The sequence below is a fragment of the Notechis scutatus genome, chromosome 2 (assembly GCF_049901735.1).
Source record: "Notechis scutatus isolate UNSWTSFEM ecotype Mainland chromosome 2, rNotScu1.2, whole genome shotgun sequence".
Taxonomy (NCBI): domain Eukaryota; kingdom Metazoa; phylum Chordata; class Lepidosauria; order Squamata; family Elapidae; genus Notechis; species Notechis scutatus.
Window position 1 is genome coordinate 25,097,474 of NC_142010.1, and position 27,746 is coordinate 25,125,219.

A 27,746-nucleotide genomic window follows, 5' to 3' on the forward strand; every position below is an offset into this window, starting at 1 on the left:
AGGACCATGGAAACATAATGATAACTGCAACAATTGTCTTTATTGGCATATAACGTTTAGTAAAGAATAATTGAGAAATAATTTTGTCGAATTAACCTGCAGAAACATAAAGAGCTCTTCCAAAACAAAGGAACTACTTCGTGAATAGTTCTTTGCCGTTCTTCATACAGAAGATCAGATAAAATATCTATTAAAAGCACAAAAATAGCCATCCTGACCATAGAAAATTTTTTAATGCAGGGCAATAACTTTATTAGAAAAACTCACAAGTACAATAGCACAGGGGTGTCAACTTGCATCACCACATTGTCATCACGTGACATATTGCAACTCCCCCCCTTTGCTAAAAGAGGGGTGGGTGTGGCCAGCACATAACACATCTGGCCCACGGGCCATGAGTTTGACACCCCTGCAATAGCATGTCAGCTTGTTCAAAAGTTGCTCATCAGAAAAGCTAACATGGTTGAAAGTTAACAAGAAGATACATGATTGTTTGAAGAAGCTTCAAGGAGATAGTAGCTTCCCCTATTTTAGCTGTTAATTTCTGTCTACTCCTGGGAATTCTACAGTTGGTCTGCACAATTGGATTGTGAAAGTTGACAACATGCAGTAGCAACCAGATGACATTATCTTTTTGAGACTGTAGACTTCATTCATTTAAGATTTCTTCCCACCCATACACTATTCATTAGTGTTGGAACTCATTGTTGGAATGTATTTTATGCAACTACAGTAGTATTTAGCCAGTAGATGATAGTATTTAACAGTTTAGATCTATGGTATATACTCTATGCTCTTTTGGTCTAGGAAGCGTTTCCTATTACAGTTACATAATTGAGCAGTAAAGCACATGTTGACTGTACTGCTTGTTTGTTCTTATACAGAATTTCTAATAATTAGCAGTTCTAAATGCAAAGCATGTTGCATTTTTTAAAAAGTGGTTTTAATTTTAAAAAATAATTTAATTTAAATTTAAAACCAGATTAATTTAAACTCGTTTAGCTAGTTTAGAGTCCCAGGGATTTCTCCATCTCTCGGCCCAAGCCAAAGCAGAAACAAACAAACAAATTGAAGAGGCAAGGAAAATTATAATGTATGTTTTTATTACCATTTTCTGTATTCCTGGTTTTCTAAAACTCTAGTCACAGGAAGGCTGCAAACTGGAGAAGTTACAAATTACGGTTGTCTACAGGCCTGCTTGATGCCATAATGTGCTTTCTTCCCCATCAGTGACACTGTAGCACTGGCAATTTTTGACAATTGCAGGAAATATAGAATCAAAGCTTAGGACCAGTAGATGCTTTACGTATCAAAGAAATATGGTCATACATATGAGATATTTTAAAATGAAGTAGTAGCATAAACTCACAAAGCCACCTTAACAACAATTGCCTGTTTCTTTTCCTTTCCTTTTTGGAAAGGGCAACAGGAGGATCCTGTTTTTATTGCAGCACTAGACAATCCATGACTTGTTGGTCATCCCTTTAGAAATAGTTCTTTACTAGATTCCTCAATCACATGAACAATGGCAGAGCTAATGTACTACCTTCACTGAAAAGTTGGGACACTTTCCCAACTTTTGTATCTGCCTTGAAAATAGTGCATGGTGAACTGTATAGCACAGTAAAACATCAGCACAGTAAATGTTTTATGGCATCTTGTATTATAACAGAAGCTGTTTTTATGATACTTTTTATTGCAGGATAACAGAGTTGGAAGGGACTTTAGAGGTCTTCTAATATAACCTCCCACTCAAGCAGGAAACTGTATCATTTCATAAAATGTTTCATAAAATTTGCCAAATTTTACTTCCAGGAGAATCATGGGTTCTGGATTTTGGATGCATTTTGTAAGTTAGCCCACTAGAGGTATTTTTGGTTCAAAAATTCTTGCCCTATAATGCACTGTTTCGCCCAGTTAAAGGTTACAGAAATGAGAGTTTTTGTAGTATATATAGATTTTCCTGCGAGGATTTCCTTTCCAAATTGGGGTGACATGCTAGTAATCCTTTTCATTCTGTGGTTTATTTTTGTTTCCCCTAAAATGCTCTTAGTTTGACATGTTTTGGCTGATATAATTTGATAATTTAGTTAGGCCAAATCAGCTTACTTCCCCCAATTCCTTCTAGCTCCAAACTCCTGGGACTACAGCTTCTAGAATTCCCAGTTGGTATTTTGGAAATTTTAGTCTGAAACACCTGGAAGTTGCCAGAATGGGGAAGGTGGCTGTTTAGGATTCTCCTTGTGTTGACCTCCTTCTTAAAGTTGATTGTCACTGATCAGCTGGATTCTTGATGGCTTCTGAGAAGCACGATTCACATCTCTTGCTGCTGTCAGCCCTGACTTAATTGTGCTGTCCAACCAACCATGAACTCTGGCAGTGTACTCCCCTGCAAAGTAGATTCTGCCTACAGGTGCAGCGACTGTTTCAATAAAATTTTGAAACTGGTAAGGAGCGAAAGAGGTTATAGAACCCATAGCATATTTATCCAGGCTCCATTTTTTAATCATTGAGGGGTAGCAGAGGGCCTGGATCTCTTTCTTGGGCAGCTGATGGATGAGTGAAAGGTCATTAATGACAATATCAGCACTGGTCTTGATATCAAGAGCTTGAAAGAAATCGGCATCATCAGCAAGGGTATAGGCCACAATAACTCCAACGCCACTAGTAAAGTTATGGTTAGGGTAGTAGATGAATCGAGATGGAAGATCAGTTGTGGACTTCCCACCATGAATGCCATCAGCCTCCCAAAACTTCTTAGTGCAAGTGAGGAAGATCTTGGTGCCACTTTTGTAGTGGATAGACCGCAAAGCGTGTGCTTTCTTTGGTGGAAGGGGAGGTTCAAAATAGATGCGACGGGCGGCCCTTGATGAGGAGCATACAATGACATAATCGGCTGTCACATATGACAAGGTCTTTGCTGGAGTTTGATATGCCACTCTGACTTCCTCAGCATTATGTTGTATCTTGATTACTTGAGCATTTAAATGCACCATTTCCGCAATGGCTTGATACATGGATATAGGCAATTGATCAAATCCACCAACAATTTCATCAAATCTGCAAAACCAAACAGGACAGAGGAAGTAAAAAACTGCTCTGCTAAAATTGGATAATGATATTAGTGAATAAAAAGCCATTTAGTCACAGGACAATGAAATGAAAACAGTTCTGAAAAGAAGTTGACAGCAGATTTGAAAGAAAGCAAAAATATGCTTTATTCTTACTTTGCTATCTATTATTTATTATTTTTTCTTATCAAATTTATTTGCCACCCATTTCACCATGAGGTGTCTCTGGGTGGCTTACAATGTTACAATATCTAGTGATACTATATCAGGGATCTCACCTGGAAGGGCCATTAAACAAAAGATATTACTATCATAATGCTTTTGTTTAATTCTTAAATAAGCAGACATCTGAAATATGAAATAAGTTTGATTAAAAATGCCTTTCAAATTTATTGGCAATATCATTTTATCTATACAAATTTATCCTAGGAAAATATATATTGATAAAATATTTTTACATTTTTAACGTATTTTGTGTAAAAATATTTATTTTTGGAAGAAAAGATGGCATTATCTCAAGTTGTCTACTCAGAAATATCTGTCAAGTATGACTACGTAAATCTGAGATGAGGGAGAATATAAAAAGGGAAATTTATGCCTGAGTTGAAATGAACAACTTAGTTCCTATTGAGTTGTGTATAGTTTGGATAAGCAAATGCTATACAACAAGCCTTGATATAGAAACTGACTGTGTGAATATTTGCAATTCGAACAAAGTTTGCAAAATTCTGATACTTTTTGTCTATTTTAGAATTAATTGTGTTTTAATAAAATACAAAGAGTAATACTTTGTGCCTTGTAGAATGATTTAACATAAAATGCTATCTTTACAATCCATAATGTTAGTCCCAAGTTTTGGTTTTCAGGATGCTTCAAAAAGGATATCTGGCAACCTAATGATTTAACTAAAGCAGAGGAGACGTTACACATAGAACAAGACTGCAGAAATGACAATCTACTTCATATGCCATTTCTAACTGATATAAAAATCAATATCTACCGATAATATTACCATTACTGATAATTGCCATTTCTTGCAACTGCAATAGTTAGTTTTGGTTTCAGTTGCTAGCTTGTGGTTTGGGTTAATGTTGGGTTATATCCAACATAACTGTGCCATGACTTTATTTGGCAGCAAAGAGTTAAGGGTTTGTGTGCATTCCCACACCAATATAGGGAGGATTTGACTGGGACCATGTGCCTGCCCTCCTGCAGATTTTTATCTCCGGTCCCTTGCAGATTCCCATGGATCCTTCAATGGATAAACAAGGATTTAATCTTTAAATTGGGACAATGCAAGTGATACAGGTTTGCTTACCTTTTTTCGTAAGAGAAGAGATCATCACTTGTCAGGCTCTCAATAAAAGACAGGTAATAGCTAGAATCTTCATTCAGTAAGTCTCCAATCATATCTACAGCTCCGCGGCTCAGATTTCCTTCTTTAATTAGATACTCCTGTTTGGGGAGAGAAATCCTTAAATTTGTCTGCAATACATTGTTCAAAAACATCATTTCAGAGCAAGCAGCTTGATTTCAGATTGTAACTGGTGGGCTGCAAATAGGACAAATTCTTCTAATTCTGAGGAGATGTTGAGTTAGGGGTTTAAGCACAAAGCAGAACATACTGTTATTGTTCTAATTAATGACCTCCAGGGAATAATCTGTCTCTTAAATAACTTCCATTTTGTTGAAAGCAATTTACAGATAGTCCTTGACTGATGACCACAACTGAACCCAAAATTTCTGTTGTTAAGCAAGTCAATTGTTAAGTGGGTATCCCATTTTACGACCCTTCTTGTCATAGTTGTTAAATGAATCACTGCAGTTGTTAAATGAATCTGGTTTCCTCATTGACTTTGATTGTCATAAAGTTGCAAAAATTGATTTACATCACCCTGGGACACTACAACCATCATAAATAGGAGTCAGCTGCCATGTGTCTGAATTTTGATCACATGACCACAGAGATGCTGTGGTCATAAGCAGTGGTGGGATTCAGTTTTTTTTCCTACTGGTTCTGTGGGCGTGGCTTGGTGGGCGTGACAGGAGAAGAATACTGTAAAATCTCCAGTCAGAGGCGGTATTTGCTGGTTCTCCAAACTACTCAAAATTTCTGCTACCGGTTCTCCAGAACTGGTCAGAACCTGCTAAATACCACCTCTGGTCATAAGTGTGAAAAACAGTCATAAGTCACTTTTTCCACTGCCATTGTAACTTTGAATGGTCACTAAACAAACTGTTTTAAGTTGAAGACTACCGTTACATTATGTTCAATAAAGGGGATAAAGCTTGAGATGATATGACCAATGCCTGGAGAAATCTCAAGCAGGGTTATAAAAGGAAGGTAGTCTATATTTTAAAATTTGTAGTTGTGTGTCCATGTATATGCCTGCATTTCGATGCTTTAACTTTGCATATATACATTTAATTTAATGATACACTTATAAAAGTGTATATGCCTATTAAGATCTACCCATACAAAAGAAAGTATTGGCAATTCTGACCCAGAATTTGGGAGGACAAAACAGAAGGGGATTGTTCATTGAGACAACATGGTAGCTTTCTCTTTAAATTAATTATATTCCATCTCATTCATTAAATATAATATGGCCTCCCTCTCCATTAGACCAAATCCTTTACAAATTGTAGTCCAAGTGGCTCAGACCAGGCAGAATGCTCATTAGCCAGTTTAGAGTTAAACCAACATGAGCACAGAAAAGTTAAGCATATAGTGTAATTACTGTTCGTCCTAAGATGAAAATCTGGTATTTCTATGATGCCCTTAATGCCTTTTTTGTTGTGCTTCACTACATTTGTCATCAACAGTGATGCTTTATGGCAAGCATATCGGTTCAATTAGTATTCAGATTGATTTGGGGAGGGTCAGGTTCTCACTCATCACTTCAAGAACTAAATTCAAATAGGCCAAACAGGCATTATCTCTGACTGTGTCTGAGTCAGGCTTGGATACTTTTTAAGAAGGCCATTGCATCGCTTTAGGGGAGACACAATCACTTGCCGTCAATCCTGCATGACAAAGAGGCCCCTCCAACCTGTGTTTTATTACAGGTATCTTGCATATGCAAAATAAAAACCTCATAAAAAACAGGTGGATGTTCAAAGGACACCATTGTCATTGACTTCCATCTTGCTCTTTGGATCACAACCCATTTTAGTATTTGAAGTTCTAAGATGGCTCAATAAGTGATTTGTCTCATATTCTAATAATACTGTAAGAAAAATATGATATCTTAAAGATTACTCTCCACCCTGAACCCTCCTCCCCAAACTGTACTGTCTGGAGATATGGTTTCAGGGCAAAATCCAAATACCTTTGTTGAGTAGGTGTCATATTTATTTAGTATGTAGCTGCAGTTAGTCCTTTTCAATTCTTCTATAACCTGAGAATGATTTGGAAAGGAGAAAGGAGACATAGGAGAAAGGAAGCATTTAGTTAAAAATGTATTACATGAAACAAAAGAAAAAAGACACGCCTAAAAAGGACAAGTGCAGAATCAATACTGATAGATTATTATATTGTACAGATTATAACTAGCTTATGACAAATGGGAAACTTATTAAAATCAGTATGATATAATAAAACTATAGCACTATAATGAAACCACATATACCGCCAAAAGTATGGATCCAATATGAAGATAACAGCTTTGTCATAATAAAAAAGAAACAAGTAGAGAATGCACATGAAACATCAATAACATATTCCAAGGAATAAAATTCACATGAGGAGAAAACAACCACAACATGCTATCCTTCCTGGATTTCCTCAACAGCACAGGCAATGATGGCAAATTAGAAAGCCAAGTCTATTGAAAAACAACTAATACTAAACAAGTGATCCATTATTACAGTAACAATCTCACCTCCCATAAGAAAAGCTGTGTAAGAACACTATTTAGTTGAGCACAAACATGCTGCAGCAACCTTGAACATCAGGAAAGTGAACCATCTTCCAACTAAATGAGTACTTGTGCTATTTTTATCAAAAAGTGCCTGACCACTCAACCCACCACAGCACAACTGACACAAGCTGTGAAAAGGATAACACTACCATACACTAATAATATCTTAGAAACAACCAACAGACTATTACAACCACATGACATTGCCATAGCACACAAGCCAACTAAAGCCCTTCAAAAACATCCCAAATAAAGCACAAGATCCAGTCCAAGCACAAAAAACAGGCATCACCTACAACTTACATTGTAAGGACTGTTACAGCCAATGTGTAGGACATACAGCCAGGAGACTAGCAGAGCGCATCCGTGAATACCAACTAGCAATCAGAAGACACAACAAAAACTCCTTAATCTTAATAGACTGACTCAATCATATTTTCAACTAGGAAACTATCAGCAGCCTAGACCAAACAAAACCCAAAACTGCTAGGGCAGTGGTCCCCAACCTTTTTTGTGCCAGGGACCAGTTTCACGCGAAACACTTTTTCAAGGACCGGGAGTCCGAGTTTGGTGGTTTGCTTGCAGACGTTTCATTATCTGACTAGGTAACATCTGATGTTGTTACCTAGTCGGGTAATAAAACGTCTGCCAGCAAACTACCAAGTTCAGGCAGCGCCAATGCCTCCTCATTGCAACCCTGAGCGACAGATAGTCCCTGCAGGATGGCTGAGAAGCCCCGCCTCTCGGCCCTGCCTTCCTCAGCCCCATCCCTCAGGTGTCTCCCTCCCTCCCTCAGCCTCATCCCTCAGGTGTCTGTCTCGTTCCTCTCTCAGTTGCTCTCTCGCTCCTCCACCAGCCCAGGAAGAAACTGCTTCAAAGAAGCTGGCAGGGTGGCTTTTCCTGTCGGCGCAGCTCCCGAGCGCCCGTTCACCCCACCCACCACCAATCAATCCAGGTTCAATACAGTGCTCCATTCTGCCTACCTGCCTGCCTTCGTTTGTTTCGGAGCAGCTTCGGCTGAGTAAAAGAGGCGAATAGTTATTATTCTCAGCCAAGCTGCAACAAACAAACGAAGGCAGGCAGGCAGGCAGAACGGAGCACTGGATTGAACCTGGATTGATGGTGGTGGGTGGGGTGAACGGGCGCTCGGGAGCTGCGCCGACAGAAAAGCCACCCTGCCAGCTTCTTTGAAGCAGTTTCTTCCTGGGCTGGTGGAGGAGCGAGAGAGTGACTGAGAGAGGAACGAGGCAGGAGGAAACCAAGCCACTGAGCCAGAGAGTAGGACAGGCTTTGGTTGCTTCCTCCCTCCCCTTCTTTCATTTGTGTCCTTGATCCCTGATCCCAGCAGCATTCACCGAGGCGAAGAAAGCCGCCATTTTTTTTTTTTTTTTTTTTTTTTTTCTTTGCGGCCCGGTGCAAAGTAATCCACGGACGTGCCGGTCCGTGGCCCGGTGGTTGGGGACCCCTGGCTAGGGAATTCCTGGAAGATTGGCATTCTACAAATCAGCTATCAGTAGACACATAGACTTAAACCACATTTACATACCGTTCAAACAAAAAAGCTGAAAAAGAAATAAAAAAGACCAGAACATATCCTGTCCAGCAACCAACACTCAGATAAGCAGGTATTAACACCAGACCAATAATCAAGCAGAAAAAAACCCTAATCAAGGAGAAAACCACAGTTTTGCCAATACTGGCAGGACACAGCACTGTATATAAACAGGGAGCAAACCACATACTCATTAGCACTGATTTTACCTACATATTACCTAGTCAGGTAATAATGCAAGCAAATAACCAAGCTTAGAAAAGACCAAGGATCCAACATAGCTATTACAGGTAGTCCTGAGTTAACCATTTCACTGTTTGGTGACTAAACTTACGTGTAAGTTTGAAGAGTCACTGAAATGCTGAAAAAGGTTACAATAGGTTCTTACACTGGCCACAGCATCCTTGCAGTCACTTGATCATGATTTGGGAATTTGGCAACCAGTGCACATTGATGACAATTGCAGCACATAAGCCAATGTATACAGGTGGGAAATCCAGCCTTATTTCATTTTTTTTTCATATTTATGTAAACATAGCTCATTAAAATAACTTGCTTTTCAAACATCAAATTAAAACCCATTCAGAAAATGGATTAATTCAGCAAGTGGGTCGAGAACTGTGCAAATACCACTGATGTCTGATTGAATAACTTTATCTATGTCTGGTCATCTTTTAATCTGCTGAGGCTACAAATAGCAGATTGTATTGGCATTGACTGACACCGACCCCCTAACCTTTCTCTGTGAGTCTTGGAGACCGATATGGAAAGCAGTTGCAGGAATATTCTGATTAGAAAAGGGAGATGAGCCTTTTTAGTTCATCCCAACGGCAATTAAATATTGCTCAGGGTGTATTTAGGATGCCATAAGCCTGCAAATGGAAGGTGGCGTTGTATTTTCAAGAGACGCCCAGGGCTAATGTTAAAAATCAGGCGGAGTCTGATACTATCATTTCAGACTAACACATTTTATTAAAAGGCATAAATCCATCAGATGCATGGAGTGGCTAGACCAGAGTTTCCCAACCTTTACAACCTTAAGAGGTGTAGAAATCCCAGGTGCTAAGGCCTTAGCTTCTGAATGCCATTTTTCTTAGTCCCACATTCAAAAGCTGTTTTTTACTAAGGGTTATTCTGAAATAAAACAGTTTATTCATAAGAAGGATCTCTCAGAGCTCTCTTGAGCAAGATTTATTAAAAGAATGTAGTATTGACACATGCATTCTAGCAAGGGTAGCATTTTTAAAAATAAGAACCAATGTATTATTAGTAGTAATTTTTTATTTATTGTTCTATTTATACACCACCTTTATTTTTGTACAGCTCAAAGCAGTGTATTTAATACTCACTCCTACTTTCCCACAACAACTTTGTGAAATGGGTTGGGTCGAGAGAGAGGAGCTGGGCCAAAATCAAGCAGACGGGCTATTCCTCTGTCATGGTTCCGAGCAATGAATCCAATTGAATCAGGACTCGGAAGTTCCATTCAGGCTTTGAAAGACCTTTTACTGAGTACATCATAATGGCACTTAGAAAGGTGAAGCTCTGGCTTATTCCCATGCTTCAAAATAATAAGAAGAATAGCCACTTCTCACCCCGCTCAGATGTCTTGGGTCATGTTAACCAATCAGTCTGGCAGTAGCTCCCCCTCGGTTTCAGCAGATGTTCATTGCCATGACCTTGGTCCACATGCCTTGTCCGGTAGATGTTTTGTCTAATGGACCCAGGCACGGCATTCCAGTCCTTTATAACTCCCTCTTCCCCCCAAGAGTGGCAATTAAGAAACAAAGCAGAAGGAAATATGGCTTCCGCTGAAGTCGTTTCAAAGTTGACACCTTACTTACTTAAGTGAAATAAGTAGCCCAGAATAATTCTTTCCTAGCAATTAACCTCAAGAAGCCAAAGCAGGACCAGATAAACTTCAGCAAAGAAGAAACAATAGCCCAATCAAGGAACTATCAAGGAAGAAACCACACCCCAACCGTTGATTGGTAGGGCTAACTACCATCTATTATCAGCCAACAAACTCAACTCTCCCCTTGCTGTGATCAGGTTACCCAAGTTGGTAACAAAGCATCTGCAGGAAAACAATCAAGAATTCAACAGCTATCATTTTGTCAAGATGGGAACCCTCCATGCACATTAAAAAAACAGGCAGAACCGCAATCACCCCATTATGGCCTTCATCTTGGCTTTTTTACCATACCCTGAGGACAGCTCTGGATGATAGAGGAAACTAGTTTTGGAGAATGCTTTTGGTACCGTTTTGTCTATGTAATTCACTGCTCAAAACAAGCCATAGGATAAATTTCCTGATTAAAGATAAATTTTACGACTTATCTGAACCTTTTTGAGGGATTCTCGATATAGCTGGGAAGCAGATTTGCCTTCTTCTGAGGGCTTCACAGGATATTTGAAGACGCCGGGGTCTTTCTTGACTTCCCATACTCTCTTCCTGATGTTTCTAATAAAATACCAGGCATTCTCATTTTCCTGAAGAAATTCGTTCAACTTGAGACCAAATTTTCTGATATATTCCCGGATAATCCTGGGGAGAGGAAAAGAAAGAACAGTGAAAGGAAAAAAAACAATAGAATGTATAGTTCTGTGCAGAAAATAGCACTTAAAAGTATTGTATCTGATTATTAAGAGAATTAAGGTGCAAATGTGAAGATGAAATAATTATTCTGCTATCATTTCTGGAGTATCGCTGTCTCTCTTTCACTTTGCTTTACATATAGAAAGAAAAACTGCACACATTTAGCCAGAATTTCCAGTTTCAACACAGGTTTTTCTGTCCGTAAAAAAAGAAAGAGCTACCAATTAAAAAGAGGGGGGAAAAACAGCACAGAAAAACAGCAACAACTCTCAAATTGCTTGACAAACTCTTACAAGTCATTTGTCTTATGAAAATCATATTTTTCTCACATGAATAGACACTTGGAAGAAAAATAAGATCAAACAAAATGATTCCAATCCAAATTAAACTTGTTTTATTCCCAATTATTTGCCCTGGCTTTTAGGATGCTTTTTTAAAAACTTCCCACTAGAACCTACAGTTTAAGGATTTCCTAGAAGTCTCCCATCCAAATACTAAGCAATATCAGGTTGGGCCTGCTTAGCTTTCTGAAAGCCAAGGTAGATGTTTCCACCTAATTTGCCATCTTAATTCTAAAGGGAATTAGCTTAACCAAACCTGTGAATGCTCCGGCAGCAATACTCCATTCTATTCCTCATCACATTTGTCCTGTTCACTCAGTATAAATTGCTGTAGGCTCTGTTGCCAAGCTTTAAATGGCTACTGAACCACCCTTACAAATATGTGGAATTTAATGTTGGCTGGCGTTCCCAGAGTCTAAAATAGCAATGTTGTTTCGGGACATACCTCCACGACCCTCCAGGTTTCTTGGTATGCAAGGAGAAGAGATAAGTAAACATTATCATCTCACATCTCACCTGTGTCTCTCAGGGAGACGCATGGGTCCCAGATTGACATACCAGCCTTCCGTTTCATTTCGATAAGTGTTCACTCGTCCTCCCACACGTTCACTAGCTTCAAGAAGCGTCACCTGGAGGCAAATAGGAAAACCATTCCATCATTTTGACAATTGTTTCTTATTAAATTTCTCTGCTCTGCTGCTTTATGACTTATTTTAGGGAGTCTTCTCTTCATAGCATGATTGATTTGGCTTTGAGTTATCAGTATTGTATGGCTGTTGGCACCTCTTCCCTTCCCTTCCCTAAAGTTCCTTACCGCAAGTTGGCATTTGTCTATGGTACCTGCTCTTCTCGATATTTGTCCTCTTTCCCTTCTGAAACCCAGAGACCTTTCTCATTAGTGTTATTTGAAGCACCTTCCCCCAATGGAGTCCTAGCAGTTCAAATAGCAGAACTGCAATCTTGGAATGTATTATGCTTGACGATTACTGGAAGTTCTATAACACGGATTTGCTTTCCACCCTTATTTTGCGCAGGGAATATTTTGTGTGGAATAGCATTTGATTTTTGGATGTCTCACTTGATTATGTCTTAGAATCTAAGACGATCTATTCTTTGCCATCATGAGGACTTTTTCTTTTCTTTGTCTTCATTGTTTCAATTTATTTAATCTATTTATTTAGTAACCTTTTCTTTATTTATTGAAAAAGTATTCTAAACAGCATGATGACAGTTGCAGCCATTGTGCAATAGAAACTGAGACTGAGTTTCTTCTTCCTGTGAAATTCATAGCCCACGTCAAGATTGACCTCTGCAGCCACAAAAAACAAGGTTCCATGCTAAAACCTCAAATTCAGTCACAAGCAGGGGTGGGTTTCTACCGGTTCTGTCCACCTCTGTAGAACCGGTAGCTCTGAAGAGCAGCAGACGTAGAACCGGTTCTATGTCTGCTGATGTTTTTGCCCACCCGCCCGCCTGGGCTCTTACCTGACCATTATTTCCTGCTTTTTCAACTTCAGCTGCCGTGCGAGGCACAGCTGCAGTTTAAAAAGCAGGAAAAAAGTGCTTTTTCAAAGGCTGCTTCTCTGCACGCAGCGTGCTGATGACGATTGCAGGGAAGCACATCGTAAATCACCGAACCTTGTAAATCACCGAACCGGTAGTTAACCCTGTCGGATCCCACCGCTGGTCACAAGACTCTACACTTAGCTGTGGTCAGATCACCTTATAGTCAAAATGTATTATCCTGGATCTCTGCTAGTTAGGATGCTCTATATTTGAATGGTCTATGTCCATCTAATGGATCTACAGGGTTTTCAGAGGATGTTTTGCAACTGAAGACACTTAGAGCATAAATAGCACAAAAATAAAAGTGGATATAACGGAGTCTTTTTGAACCCACACTTGAATCATTGCTACTAAGAAGAGCAACTCATTAATACTTCTTTGTGCTTATTGCCTCTGGAATTTTCTGATTGATAATCCTTTCAGAGTGACCTAATATCTTTAAAAATGTGGTTGCAACATATGAGTTTGCAGGGGTTTTTGCAGATAATTGCTTGATTTTATTTTTGGATGCCATTTGGACAATATCAAGGGAAAGCAGCTTTTTGCATTATGATCTGGGATACTTTTGAGGTTGTGGAACCCAAGGAAATGAACTGGGTTCTCTGTAGCATAAGTTCTTCTATTTCTCAGCTGGATCCATGTCCTTCCTGGCTCTTGTAAGCAACCAGGTGGGTAGAGGTAGCTGGATTTAGGAGGTAGTGGATGATTCCTTGTGGGAAGTTGTTATGCCATTGTCAATAAAGGAGGAGGTTGGTTTGCTCTCTCCTAAAACAGTTCGATTGATTTCGCTATATGTGATGGCTTTTGCACTATCTACCACCTTCCCATTGTGAGGAAGGTTGTTGAACAAGAGGAAGAGATTAGTTACATAGGATCCTAGAGGAAATTGATATCTGTATCTGTATCCCTTTCAGCTGGGCTCTAGGCTCAGGATTGTGACAGAAACAGACTGGATTTCTCTAAAGTATAATTGCTGGGACCTGGGAGGGGAGAATGCAGCTTGTTAAGTATGAGGCATGGGTTAGAAACGGAGACGAAACTGCTTCTCGTGAATTCAGCTCTTTATTCACAACATGTTAACAGAGACAAAAACCCGGATAGCGGCCGCCTTTTATAGAGTGAGCCGCTATCCGGATGACAATGGGTGATGTTATAGGGATTGAATCTCGTCCGTGGGACTCGGCCCGCCAACAGCCAGTCAGATTGCTTGGAATGGACCAATCATAACTTGCCATTATAAGGGCCAATAGGACGTGCAGGATTACGATCCTGCTAGGCAAATGAATCTTTATTAATTATATTTCTTTAGTTCACAACACCCCTCCCCTTGGGTTTTGTTTGACGGCCGTGGTGACGTAATCACGCAGGTATGCAGGTCGCTTTACCTGCCTATTTGATTTCCACTGTTCCACCGGTTTTTGTTTAAGGTTCGGTTCGTGGAACGCAAGGCTCGTCTTCGCCCGAGGTTGATTCCGCGGTGCTGTTTTCGGCACTATCAGGGTCCCTTAAGTCCATTCCTGGATCGGGCGGCACGCTCCACCACGGTGTTCCTCCGTGGGAGGATGCCCCGATCCCGGACCTTCTTCAGGTGGCGCGAGAGGTATCGCTTAGCCGGCCGTCTTTCGTCCTCGGCACGCCGTCGTCTATACGGCCTCGCCCCTCGGTATTCCCTCCCCCTTGAGTTTGGAAGTCAGAGGGGTCGGATATTTGGTTGTAAGCGAGATCGGAGTTGATCAATATGGCGTTTCCATATCTTGCTGTCTGTCGCCTTAAGGCGGTAAGATTCTAGGGCCAGTGAGGTAGACTATGGTGGCTGGGACCCACAACGGTTCGCCGAAAGGTAGTTTTTATGCGAGACCAAGTCGCCACCTTGAATTGGCGATAATGCCCGCTGGATCCACAAGGTTTCTTCTGGCGAGTAAGACGGGTGTAGTCGGTCGAGGTGGGAGCGAAGCTTCCGCCCCCATTAAAAGTTCGGCTGGGGTCTTGTTGGTGACACTGTGGGGGTAATGTGTTGTAGTAAGAGTATTTTGTTCAATCTAGCCGATGTCCCCGGATCCATTTTTGGAGTGTCTTTTTAAGGAATTGAACCATCCATTCCGCCCTACCGCTTGCCACAGGGTGATGGCCACCCATGCGTCAATCTAACTGAGAGAACTTTGCGAGGAAGAGTCTCGCTTTTGTGCCGGGCAGCGATATCTCTTGGCCGTTAGTGGCGGCGGTAGTTGAGGGTTTCATGGCAGCGTATTGAGGGTCGGAGCTGGTCGCTGACGGTTTCCAGAAGTGGGGAACGGCTCAAAGCGCCAGTGGTAAATGGCTTTCCCGGGCGATGCTGCAGTACGTAGTTGTAAGCTGCTAGGAATTTGACCAGCGAGTCATTCTCTAGGCGACAATATATATGGGGGTTGGTTTATCACCTGCTAAAATGCCAAGTAGAGGCTTGGCTCTGTAACTAGAGTAAAGGGTCGCCCGTACACATATTCGTGAAATCGCTTCTGCCGGTCGATACAATATAATATTTCTTTGCCGGTTGGCTATAGTTTCAGTTTCCAGCCTTTGATAACGCAAGCGGAAAAGTACGTAATAGTTCGTTCCCGCTTTGGTAACACGTGGCTCAAAAATGGCCCAACCCCAAACGGTGACGCGTCGGACGTAATATTTAATGGCAAGGTCTCGTTGTACTGCATTAGCACAGCGTCAGAGGTTAATAAGTCTTTCACCTTTCTGAAAGAGCGTTCTTCTTTGTGACCCCAAACCCAAATAGCTTTCTTGTCAAGAAGTCGATGTAAGGGTTCGCTACTGTTGCCTTGTGAGGCAAGAAGATGTTGTAAAAATTGATGAGTCCCAAGAAAGCCTGGAGATCAGCCTTACTTTTAGGTCTTGGAGCATTTTTAATTGCTTTGAGTTTGGTCTCGGTGGGGTGAATCCCTTGTCTATCGAGGAGATACCCAAGAAACTCCACCCGCTCAGTGCACAGTTGACACTTATTTTTTTTCACCTTGAGGCGGCGGTCTTTGAATCTATGCAGAACTAGTTTGAGACGCCGCTCGAGCTCTTCTTTATTAGGGGCAGCAATTAAAACGTCATCAAAATATGGCACAACCCCTTTATGCCTTGCAAAAGTCTCTCCATTAGACTCTGAAATATCCCGGGGCTACACTCACTCCGAACTGGAGTCTGTTGCATTTAAAGGCACCACGGTGTAACGATAGTCTGTGCCTTCTGCGGTTTCCGTATCAACGGGTAGTTGTTGATACGCTTGCGCTAAGTCTAATTTTTGCGAAGATCTTCCCGCCGCCCAGGGAGTGGAGAAGGTGTTGAACCACCGGCACTGGATAAGCGCTCTGTTGGAGTGTGTGGTTTAGGTGGGCGGTAGTCTCCACAAATTCTGATCGACCCATCCGGTTTGATGGGGTTACGATTGGGTTTCCCAACGGGCATGGTCAATAGGCTCCAACACCCCTTGTGCTATTAACTTATCAAGTTGCTCGTCGATTTTGGGTTTAAGGGCTTAATGGCACCCGACGAGGCTTAAGGCGGATAGGGGCTACTTCTGGATTGAGGCTAAATGATATAGGGGTCCCCTTGTACTTGCTTCAAGTTGTCCGAAAAGACATCCTGGAATTCTCGGACGATGCCTTCTTCCCAATCGTTGCTCTCGGCATGGTGAATGCTGGCTATTAAACCCTAGTGGGGTGAACCATTGTAGGCCTAGCAAGCTGGCAAGTTACCATCGACAACAGTCAATGGAAGTGCTGCACTACGCTTTTTGAAAGTTACTCGGACTTGAGTCAAGCCGGCGACTGGAATCGTATTCCCTGGTAACCCTGAGGATGATCCTCTGGGTGCTGAGATCCTGACGACGGATGGCAGGGATGAGTTGTTGAGGGTCTTCAGGAGACCATCGAGAGGGAACTGACCCCGAATCGACTTCCATTTGGCACGGTTGGTCTTCTATGGCGACTCTCACTCCGGATTTTCTGTGCGCCTAGTAGCCAAGCGGCAGCCGATGGTTGTCGTTGGTGTGCCTCTTCCCTGCTTTGCTTGAAAAGCTTGGTGCCCTGTTTCTGTAGGAGTGGTTGTTCTCTTGGTTACCCCAAGCGATGCCGATTTACAAGAACGTTTCTTGCGTAGTTGTCGGAGGTTGCTCTCCCTTCGGTTTGGGTTGGACTCTCTCTTGCTTCTGCAGGCCCGTGTGATGTGGCCTCTCTTTCCGCAGGCGTGGCAGAGTGCATAGCAGAATTTGCAGTTGCTTCTCTTATGGTTGGCTCCGCAACTTTGGCAGAGTGCGTAGCGGAATTTGCATTTGTGCGGAGTCCTTAGAGTTTGTGGGCTTTGATTGCCCAGGTTTCTGATGACTTCTTCTTCATTACTCTCCGGATTTCGATTTTTGTGATGGGTTGTTGCCGGAAACTTCTCTAAACCAGGTGAAGTGTCATGGGCGAGTTGACGAAGCGGTGCGTGGTTGCGGCGCCTTCGAGCAGCCGACTTCCTGGTTTCTTCTGCTGCAGTAGCATAGGGGACGGCCTTTGGAAAACTGACGTTGTCTTTCTCCCTAGGCCTTCTGAACCCGTGTGGTGCATCTAATCCCAGAACGATGCAGCTCTGGCTTTTCTGTTGTTCCCTCTGGTAATATTCGTGTCTTCGGGCCAGTGTTGATGCAGCGGATGCATAATGAGCCCGCAGGAGAGGTGCGAGTGTGTCCCAATCCATTTCTTTTACTTCAGCCGGTTTTGCAAATGCTTTAGCCACCCGAATACGGCAGGTCCGCAGTGAGCCAGGAACACTGCTCTTTTCTTGCTGGTGGAAACGTCCTCTAAATTGTTGGTTTCCAAGAACATCTGGAACGATCCATATACGACTCCCAGTCTTCTTTTTCTGGGTCAAAGGAGCGGGTGGTATAGCGCCGCCTGACATCCTGTCGATGTAGGTGCGCTCTCAGCCACGTGCTTCGGTTGGTGCTCTGTAGGGTTTAGCCAGCTCTATTGTCTCCGAATCCCATCCTCGTCGCCAGTGTTAAGTATGAGGCATGGGTTAGAAACGGAGACGAAACTGCTTCTCGTGAATTCAGCTCTTTATTCACAACATGTTAACAGAGACAAACCCCGGATAGCGGCCGCCTTTTATAGAGTGAGCCGCTATCCGGATGACCAATGGGTGATGTTATAGGGTTTGAACCTCGCCCACGGGACTCGGCCCGCCAACAGCCAGTCAGATTGCTCGGAATGGACCAATCATAACTTGCCATTATAAGGGCCAATAGGACGCGCAGTAGATTACGATCCTGCTAGGCAAATGAATCTTTATTAATTATATTTCTTTAGTTCACAACACAGCTCTCATAATTCTACTAGACCTTTCATTTACTTTTGGTGCAATCGTATTATCCCTCTGGATTACCCAAGAGTTGGGAATAAGAGGCCCCATTCTAAAGTAATTATGCCTCTAAGTGCTTTCAGTCAGTAGTCACAGGGGATACACAATTCCTGTTTATATCCATATGTGATGCCCCAGGGATCTCCTCTCTTATTTAATATCATCTCTGTTTAGGATGAGGGGTCAGCAATATGCAGATGGCACTTAATTATCCACCACAATCCTAGGCTAATATGAAGACGCTGTGAAAATGTGGAACTAATGTTTGGAGGTTGGATGGGAAGAAATGGCCCTATAGAGGAGTGTGCTTCTATCCACTTTGTTCTATTGAAATCAGAGCAGGCTATGTCAGGAGAGATACAAAAGTTAAATGAAGCAGGAAAGAGAGAGAGAAAATACGGGTGGATTGGATCAAGATGAATGACTGATAGAAGCACAGGGATTGTATTCAAAAGGGGATGACTGGAATGGAAGAAGTCTCATGAGATGGTTTGATCATATAGAAAGAATGAACTCTCAAAACCAGTATTTGAATGAAGAGTGAAAGGGCTGAAAGGGAAGGTGAGTCTGGGAAAATTATGGTTAAATGGAGTTGGAAAGGTCCTCAAAAGGAGAACTTGAAAAGTTCAAATAACAGAAGGTATGTAGGAAGCAGCATATGGACTGGATGAAAATAAAGACATAAGGAAATAAGGCAGGGAGAAGTATAATGAACAAGGTTGAAATAAACTAGAGTTATTTTTTCCTTTTGATATCTGGATTTCCTTTCTTTTCTGCATTTTGAAATTCTGAGGAAGTGCATTATAGACATAGTCTGTAATTCTGTACCTTATCATACCGCTGGGGCGTCCACCTAATATATACTACAGAAGTGAGGATCTGCTTCTCAAATTAGATTAGTATCTCTGTCCAGAATACATTTTCTCTTACGGGTGGATGCTCTCAGATTCCTTGGAAATCATATCCCAAGGAATTATCTGTGATGGTGAGGGTGAGAAATTCTGCTAGCTACAAGAGTAAAATGAAGGGAGCAGATGCCAAAGCTTGCTGAGCCTATGAAATGTCACCTACATATTCTCTCCACTGAGGTGCTCATCAATGGGACCAGGGGCCAAAAAAGTCAATATGGCATCTATGATTGTGCAGTGAAAATCTATCCTTTCCTATTTGCATCATGACGGACATCAAATTGATGGGGCTTCAACTGCATGATTGTAGGTGCCAACTTGTCTTTTTGCTGAATGGTCCTGTTCTTTTCCAAGCAAATTGTTGATAGACAAAGATCAATGGCTTACCTTATGTCCAGCTCCTGCAAGAACGTAGGCTGCACTAAGCCCAGCCATTCCTGCACCTACAACCACAACATGTTTTGGATTTGATGTCTCGTTCAAACCATTCCTGGCGATCTCTAGAAATTCTTCATAATCAGCTTCATGGAAGCATTCTTCTAGGGGGTTTCTTCTGTCATCTGCACAGCTTTCCAAGGCAGCCAAGAACAGCAGTGAGAAAATAACTGGATAAACACATACAAAAGTGGAACATGTATGAGGGTGACATTGTCCTGGCTTTTCTTATTCTGAGTTTTTTGACTCTTGCTTTGTTCATTTGTTTCATTCTTTTATATGTGTCATTGAACCAACTTCTAACCAGAGTTCCTAAAGTCTCCTGCATTACATCTAAACTGCAATAAAGCAAGCAAAAATGGACACCCAGTCATTTCAATCTCTTCTCTGGTCACACAAAGGACCTCATAACAAATATATCCCCTTCAACCTTAACTCCTTTTGATTTCAATGCCCATCTTCTTTTCTTGGCAGCAATGTGATAGGGGTTGCTACTTGGAAGGGGGTTTGCTTCCCAATTTAGTCCACTACCCAAGGATTGTCTTGGTGGACTCCTATTCAAGTTCTTTCTTGCTTAGTTTTTTGAGATAATCCTTCTAAGTAGCTGTTATAACACCTAAAAAGAAATCAATGTGGCTTGAAAATGATGCTCAAATAGATGTTAGTGCTTCCCAGGATATGCTTCCATATGTGGAAAACTCCTCTGTCATCTTTTCAGGTTTTTAACTGAAAAGAAGAGACACTAAGAAAAAAGTGTTCTTCCAAAGCCTTTCCCTTTGTCTTCAGACACAATATTTCTTAATAATTGGATTACAGAAACAAAATCCATCCATATGCTGTAGGACCAGGCATTTGCCTCTGATAGGCTCCTATCTTCCTTATGGAGGAAGGAACCAGGTTAAGGAAGGTTAGTATGGATGCTACAGCAGAGAAAAAGTACAACTCCAAATATATAGATCTATGTCAGGTTTCTATCACCTCGTACCCTCAGGATGGGTTGGATGGAGTAGAATCAAGATCACATGAAGTGTTAATACCACTTTATAATGCCTTGCTAAGACCACCCTTGGAATATTACATCCAGTTTTAGTTGCCACGAGATAAAAAAAGATGTTGAGACTCTAGAAAGAGTGCAGAGAGGAGCAACAAAGATGATTAGTGGACTGGAGGCCAAAACTTATGAAGAACAGGTGCAGGAATTGGGTATGTCTAGTTTAATGAAAAGAAGGACGAGGGGTGATGTGATAGCAGTGTTCCAATATTTAAAGATCTGCCACAAGGAAGAGGGGATCAACATATTCTCCAAAGCACTCAGAGGCAGGACAAGAAACAATGGGTGGAAACTAATCAAGAACAGAACCAATCTAGAACTAAAGAGAAATATTCTGACAGAACAATTAATCTGCGGAACAATTTGCCTCCAAGTTGTGGGTGCTCCAACACTGGAGATTTTTAAGAAGAGTTTGGACAACCATTTGCCTTGAAATGTCATAAGGTTTTTGCTTGAACTGGGGGTTGGACTAGAAGACTTCCCTTGAAGTTCTATCATTCTGTTATATCTGGAGGTTTGTTAAAAACAGATCATGCCAAACCAATCTTATTTCATTCTTCAACACAGTGACTAAATTAGTAGACCAGCAAAATACTGTGGACATAATATATTTAGATTTCAGCAAGGCATTCGATAAAGTAGACCACAACCTACTTCTTAGTAAGCTAGAAAAAAGTGGAATAGATAGCACCACCACTAGATGGATTCGCAACTGGCTGGCAACTGGCTGGCAACTGGCTGGCAAACCATACTCAACGAGTAGTCCTTAATGGGTCTAAGTCTACATAGAGGGAGGTAAGCAGTGGGGTGCCACAAGGTTCCGTCTTAGGCCCAGGACTCTTCAATATCTTCATTAACGACTTAGATGAGGGAATAGAAGGGGAACTTACCAAATTTGCAGATGATACTAAGCTGGCAGGTATAGCTAACACCCAAGAAGATAGGCTCAAGATCCAGATGGATCTTGACAGACTAGAACACTGGGCCATATCTAATAAAATGAAATTCAATATAGAGAAAAGTAAAGTCCTACACTTAGGCAAGAAAAATCAAAAGTACACATATAGACTGGGTGAAACTAGGCTCAATAGCAGTAGCTGTGAGAGGGATCTTGGAGTCTTAGTGGACAACCAGCTAAATATGAGCTAGCAGTGTGCAGCAGCTGCCAAAAAAGCTAATGCAATCCTAAGTTGTATTAACAGAGGGATACAGTCAAGATCAAGGGAAGTACTAATACCACTCTATAAAGCCTTAGTAAGACCACACTTATAAAGCCTTAGTAAGACCACACTGCATCCAGTTTTGGTCACCACATTATAAAAAAGATGTTGAGACTCTAGAAAAAGTACAGAGAAGAGCAACCAGGATGATTAGGGGACTGGAGGCTAAAACATACAACGAACGGTTGCAGGAACTGGGCTTGGCTAGTCTAGTAAAGAGAAGGACCAGGGGCGACATGATAGCGGTCTTCCAATATTTGAGGGGCTGCCACAGGGAGGAAGGGGTCAAGCTATTTTCTAAAGCTCCTGTAGGCCAGACAAGGAATAATGGATGGAAACTGAACAAGGAGAGATTTAACCTGGAAACAAGGAGAAACTTTCTGACAGTGAGAACAATCAACCAGTGGAACAGCTTGCCCTCGGAAGTTGTGGGAGCGCCATCACTTGAGACTTTCAAGAAGAGATTGGACTGCCATTTGTCAGAAATGGTATAGGGTCTCCCGCTTGGGTGGGGGGTTGGACTAGATGACCTACAAGGTCCCTTCCAACTCTGATTATCTGTATCTGTATCTGAGGTTTTCTTATTGGCTAGGTCTCATGCTGCTACACCACCTGGACAATTTCTGACTGGCTAGGTCTCATGATGTGCCATCTAGTGTATAATACTTGAATGTTGATTTGTGGGAGAATTCTGATTCTTAGATGTCTGCAAAGATTACAAAATTCAAAACATCATTCTACTCAACATATTTCTTGCCAAGTGGATATTTGGCTACTCTGATACTCCTCCAGTACTATTGTTGAAACTGCCTATGCATTGATACTAATTGATTTTGAACACAACAATTTTCTAGCTTTGTGCTACCCTTTTTAAGGGGTAATAATCAGAAATGTACATGACATACCAAGTGTGTTTTCTTCATAGATATATCCAAAAGTATTATTATACTGGCAGTTATATTTTCAATTCTTTTCCTAACAAATCCCATATATGCAGTTCACCTGGGCTGATATTTTCATTGAGTTGTTAATCAATATCCCTTTTCTGGTTAAAAAAAGTTGGGAATATTTGCCTTAAAATTTTTCCCCTACATTGAACACTTACTGACATCTCTCAGAAAAGATTCAAAGGCATCTGGATTTTATGTTACCCACAGACCAGATTTATTTATATAAAGCACTGATATGGATGGGTAACTCTGGGAGATGTACAAAAAACATCAAACACGAAACACAAAAGAAAACAACACACAACATCAAAAACTGAAACAATTACATGTAGATTGGAACTGAAGTATACTATAGACAGTCCTTGTCAAGGTTATGATAGACCCCCAAAAGAGACTTATGACCTGGATTCAAAGTTCCAACATCTGCCTATTCCCATGCTCACATGCCCACGTTCTGGGCACACGGCAACTGGATGTTTTATCTTTTTGGTTTGAAGCGTTTTGCTGCTTGTGCAATTAGCTTCTTTAGTCACATACTCCCTTTATAAGCAAAGTTAGATGGCAACTGGCTACAAACTTAAAGAAGTTTGCCAGAAAATTGCTGCAGGCTCCAACTGATGATCTGACTGTAAACTGAAATGATTATTCCTTCTTGTTGCTGATGCCTATTAACCCAACTGCTTTCTAAAAATAATTTCATTAGAGGCACCTAGAATATGCCAGAGCTGGGGAAATTACCTCAAAATCCCTGAGGAAGATATTTCTATAAAGGGTGGTTATGTTTTCTGCTTTCTTCATCTTAGAAACTTTATAATTGCACTCCCCACCCTGTTTCCTCATGTTCTGATGTCTAAATTCTTTTCCTGACTGTTGATTCTAATCATCACCCATGTCTGGATGAAGTGTCCCCTCAACAAAGCACAGAAACTTTGTCAGAATGTAACTAAAAGGAAAAGAACTTTGGGATTTGAAGTCTATTCAGTTTCTGGGATTATATTAATTGAGTAGTGCTTAATTGTAGTCATGTATCATATTTATTTTATTATGTAGCTTATTGCCCTTTTGTTGCATTGACTGCAAGAGTTGCTTTTGTATAACAATTAGAATTGCCTTACTGAACCAGTTTCTACATTCAATAAATAAAAATTAATGAATAGAATTGAAGATTCCATTTTGAATCCCATTTAAAACAAGATCTCAATTCAATTCAATGTTTGAAAAGGATCTGCAGGGATACCTTGCTTTCAGATTTTGGGCACAAAGAACACAGGCAAAAGGCTGAGGGTGAGGAAAAAAGGAAAGAGAAAAGAAATTTTAAAAAAGCAGAATTCACACTTAAGTGGCTGTCCTTTAGAGGTAATAGCATCCAGTTATGAAGCTTAGTGGATGTTGTAGGCTGTCTTTCACTGAATAATCTACTTAACAGAATAAATCAGTTCCTCAACTTTATCAACTTTAAAATGTGTGGACTTCAACTTCCAGAATTCTCCTACTCCTGGAATTCCATGCTGGCTGGGGAATTGTGGGAGTTGAAGTCCACACTTCTTGAAGTTGCCAAGCTTGAGAAATACTGGAATAGATGCATGGCAAAACTGGAGGATGGCTACGGGTGACCTCAAATGACTATGAATGAATAAAAATAAAGTAAATATCCTTTAAGCTGCATTTACCCTATTAACAGAACTGTAACACTATGGGTGCATTAAAAGACTTCCTGCAAGACTGGTTTGATTCTTCGGCATAAAACTGGAAATGTGGGAAACAGAATCTGAAAACAGCAGGTACAACATTGTGCGGATGATTAAATCTTTTCTCTGTCAATTGTTTTTCTAGCTCAGTTTGAAGCACTACTCTAAAAATTTGATTTAACTGTCCGAAATGTAATTTGTGAACAGGTTGCTAAGCCATTTTACTTTTAAGGGATCCCTTGTTCAGTTGATGCTCATCAAAGAATGGCTTTTTAATTGTTCAGAGGTCCTCACTTTGCAACCACAACTGAGATCGGAATTGCAGTTGTGAGTTGTTGTGGTCATTAAGCAAGATGCCCACATGACTGCTTTGCTCAACAATCACATTCCTAAAAGTCTATGGAGATTCCCAGTCATCCAGGTCATGGTTGTCCCAAAGGTGCTTTTTCAGGAGGCAACTGGACTTTCTTGTTTTTTATTGTTTTTGCTTCTCATCCAAGAAGCTTCTTCAGCAACCTTCCATTCCCCACCATCCAGTCCGAGCTGAAGAAGCTTCTTGGATGAGGAGCAAAATGTCTTCAAAGAAAAAACAAGGAAGTCCAGTTGCTTCCTGAAAAAAGCACCTTTGGGACAATCTCATTCCTAGCATTTTTAAGCGAGCATGCAAGTTGTTGAGCAGGGTTGCCTCAGACCCTGGGAGGCCCGGTGCAGACCAAGCATGAGATGGAGAGGTGCTGCAATGCAGTACAAAGCTTCAGCTGTCCCAGACTGGCCCTGCAGTGCAGCACTTTTGGTGGAAGCACTGGGCCTAGCCCTGAAGTAGAAGCATGGGGCCTTCAGCAGTCAGTTCAGCTGCCATCACCCAGGCCTCGATTTCATTAGTCTTAGCGTCACCACTGCCGTTCAGAAATGCCAGCTCACATTGTTCTCCAAGGCGTCTGACCATTGGGGAATAGCATGATTGGCCCCATCACCCCAGTGCTCCCAAGATTATGCCAGACATAGTTTACCTTCAGGTGTTTTTCTCCTGCTGTTGAGAGTCTCAAGTGGCCCATCCAATGCAGCTTCTGGTTGCACCAGGCCTTCTTCCCCAAAGCCGCCTTTGGAGCCAATTCCAACAGAGCTTTGAAAGTATTTTAAAGCATCAGATAGGCCTACATGAAAATCTCAATAGCAGGAGCAAACTGACTGGAATGTCCAGCTGATCTTGGGGAGGGTTGTGCAGTGGGGACAATTGCCTAGTTTTCCAAAGCTCATGTGTCTTGGAAAATGGCATAATTGCCTCGGTTTTATGCTGCCTACCTTCAAGGGCCCAAAATTTTAGCACATGACTGCAGGGCTGCTGCAATATTGTAACTCTGGGCAGAATAACAGAGTTGGAAGGGACCTTGGAGGTCTTCTAGTCTAACCCCTGCTCAAGAAGGAAATCCTATAACATTTCAGACAAATGGTTGTCCAATCTCGTCTTAAAAACCTCCATTGTTGGAGCACCCGCAACTTCTGGAGCCAAATCATTCCACTGATTGATATTCTAACTGTTAGGAAATCTCTTCTTAGTTCTAGGTAGTTCTAGGCAGCATAGTCATCATTCCCTATCACCTTCATAATTTCAAATGGTGGTTAAGGGAGGTCATATGCACCACCAAAGACTTTGTGACAAACCTAACTAATGAATTTTTAGTATGCTCTTCTCTTATTACTACAACTATTAGAAATGTATCAAGGCATATTTACTATAACCCATCTTATTCATTTGCATTTGACCACTTGATTCAATGGCAATGGATTTTAAATGATAAAAGGTTATGAAATCTTGAAATCTAATCATGGAATAACAACAACAACAACAACAATAACAATAATAATAGTAATAGTAATAATAATAATTGACAAATTCATTGTCAGTCAATTGCAAAAGGCAGCTGTACTCGGAACAGCTGACATCCCGTGACGATACCTCTAACATCATAAAACATCAGGTCCTCAGGAAGAACTTGATAAGTGGACAAAAATTCCAAATACAGTCTGAATATTTGGCTAACTGTACGATGAATCAATAATTAAAAATGTCTAATCCAGCCTAAACATTTGCCTGACTATGCTTCGAGCTATAATAGATCAAAAAATGCATTCCATTCAAGCCATAATTCAGTTAGTCAGTCTTTGGCAAAAAGGTACTTACTGAAGACATTCATCTTGTTAGCTTGTAGACTGTCAATGGCAATGCTTGGAAGAAGATTTACTGATGCTATGCAAAGTGCTCTAAACACTTTGATTCACTTGTTGAGAGGATGCTTTGGAGAATGCTTTTATACCCTAACCTTCTCCCCTACACTTTTATCCTCTCCTCCCATTCTAATTATACAAGGAACAAGGAAATCAACTCTCTTGAATTTACACCAGGGGTGTGATTTAACCGGTGTAACAACCAGTTCAGTGAGTACATGTTTTGCGTGCGTGCATGCCAAATGGGTGCTTTGTGCACGCGCAGAGGGTTTGCTACTGACTTTCTCCTGCAATCCTGCAATCCCCCTTTGTGTTAAACAACTGACGCATGGCAATCCGCTGTGCTGCGCGAAGCAGCTGAGCTTGAAAAACAGGAAATAAAGGTCAGAATAGAGCCAGGGTGGGCGGGCGAGCCCAGCAGCGGATCGTCGGAGCGAATCGGTTGGCTTGCAGATGTTCCTCAGAGCTACCAGTTTGGCCAAACTGGGCCGAACCAGTAGAATCTCACCTCTGATTTATACCTACAAGGAACCTACATGAAAGGTTCTGAGAACTATTCAGGAATTTTAGATGCTGCTTATACATCTGTACCTTATTTGTTTCAGCTGACTATCATTTCACATCCAAAATCCTCTTGCAATAGTCTAAATAGTTTTAAAAACTTGATTAAACAAGATGGCTGAGGAATTCTGGGAGTAAAAAGTCTGCACATTTTAAAGATGCCAAGGTTGAAAAACATTGATCTACAAGAACCTTTCTCAACCTTTTTATCCTAGAGGAACCCTTATAATAAATTTCAAGTTTTAAGGAACCCCTGTATAAAGGTCACAAAACTATAAA

At 41.2% G+C, this 27,746-nt stretch overlaps 1 protein-coding gene across 2 annotated transcripts; it reads right to left on the reverse strand.

Moving 5' to 3' along the window:
* Nucleotides 1–1,086: 1,086 nt before the first annotated feature.
* On the reverse strand, nucleotides 1,087–27,218 carry LOC113422237 (L-amino-acid oxidase). 2 transcript variants are annotated; one of them, XM_087953768.1, is made up of 7 exons: nucleotides 26,863–27,218; nucleotides 19,724–19,941; nucleotides 12,003–12,115; nucleotides 10,893–11,094; nucleotides 6,404–6,472; nucleotides 4,390–4,526; nucleotides 1,087–3,060 (listed from the first exon to the last, which is right to left on the reverse strand). In XM_087953768.1, exons 1-7 carry the CDS (start codon nucleotides 26,873–26,875, stop codon nucleotides 2,259–2,261), a joined length of 1,554 nt encoding a protein of 517 aa, XP_087809894.1. In that variant the 5' UTR covers nucleotides 26,876–27,218; the 3' UTR covers nucleotides 1,087–2,258. The 2 variants fall into 2 exon arrangements, with proteins under 2 accessions (XP_087809894.1, XP_087809895.1); XM_087953769.1 differs by lacking the exon at nucleotides 19,724–19,941 and having other exon boundaries at nucleotides 26,863–27,052.
* Between the last annotated feature and the right edge of the window lie 528 nt (nucleotides 27,219–27,746).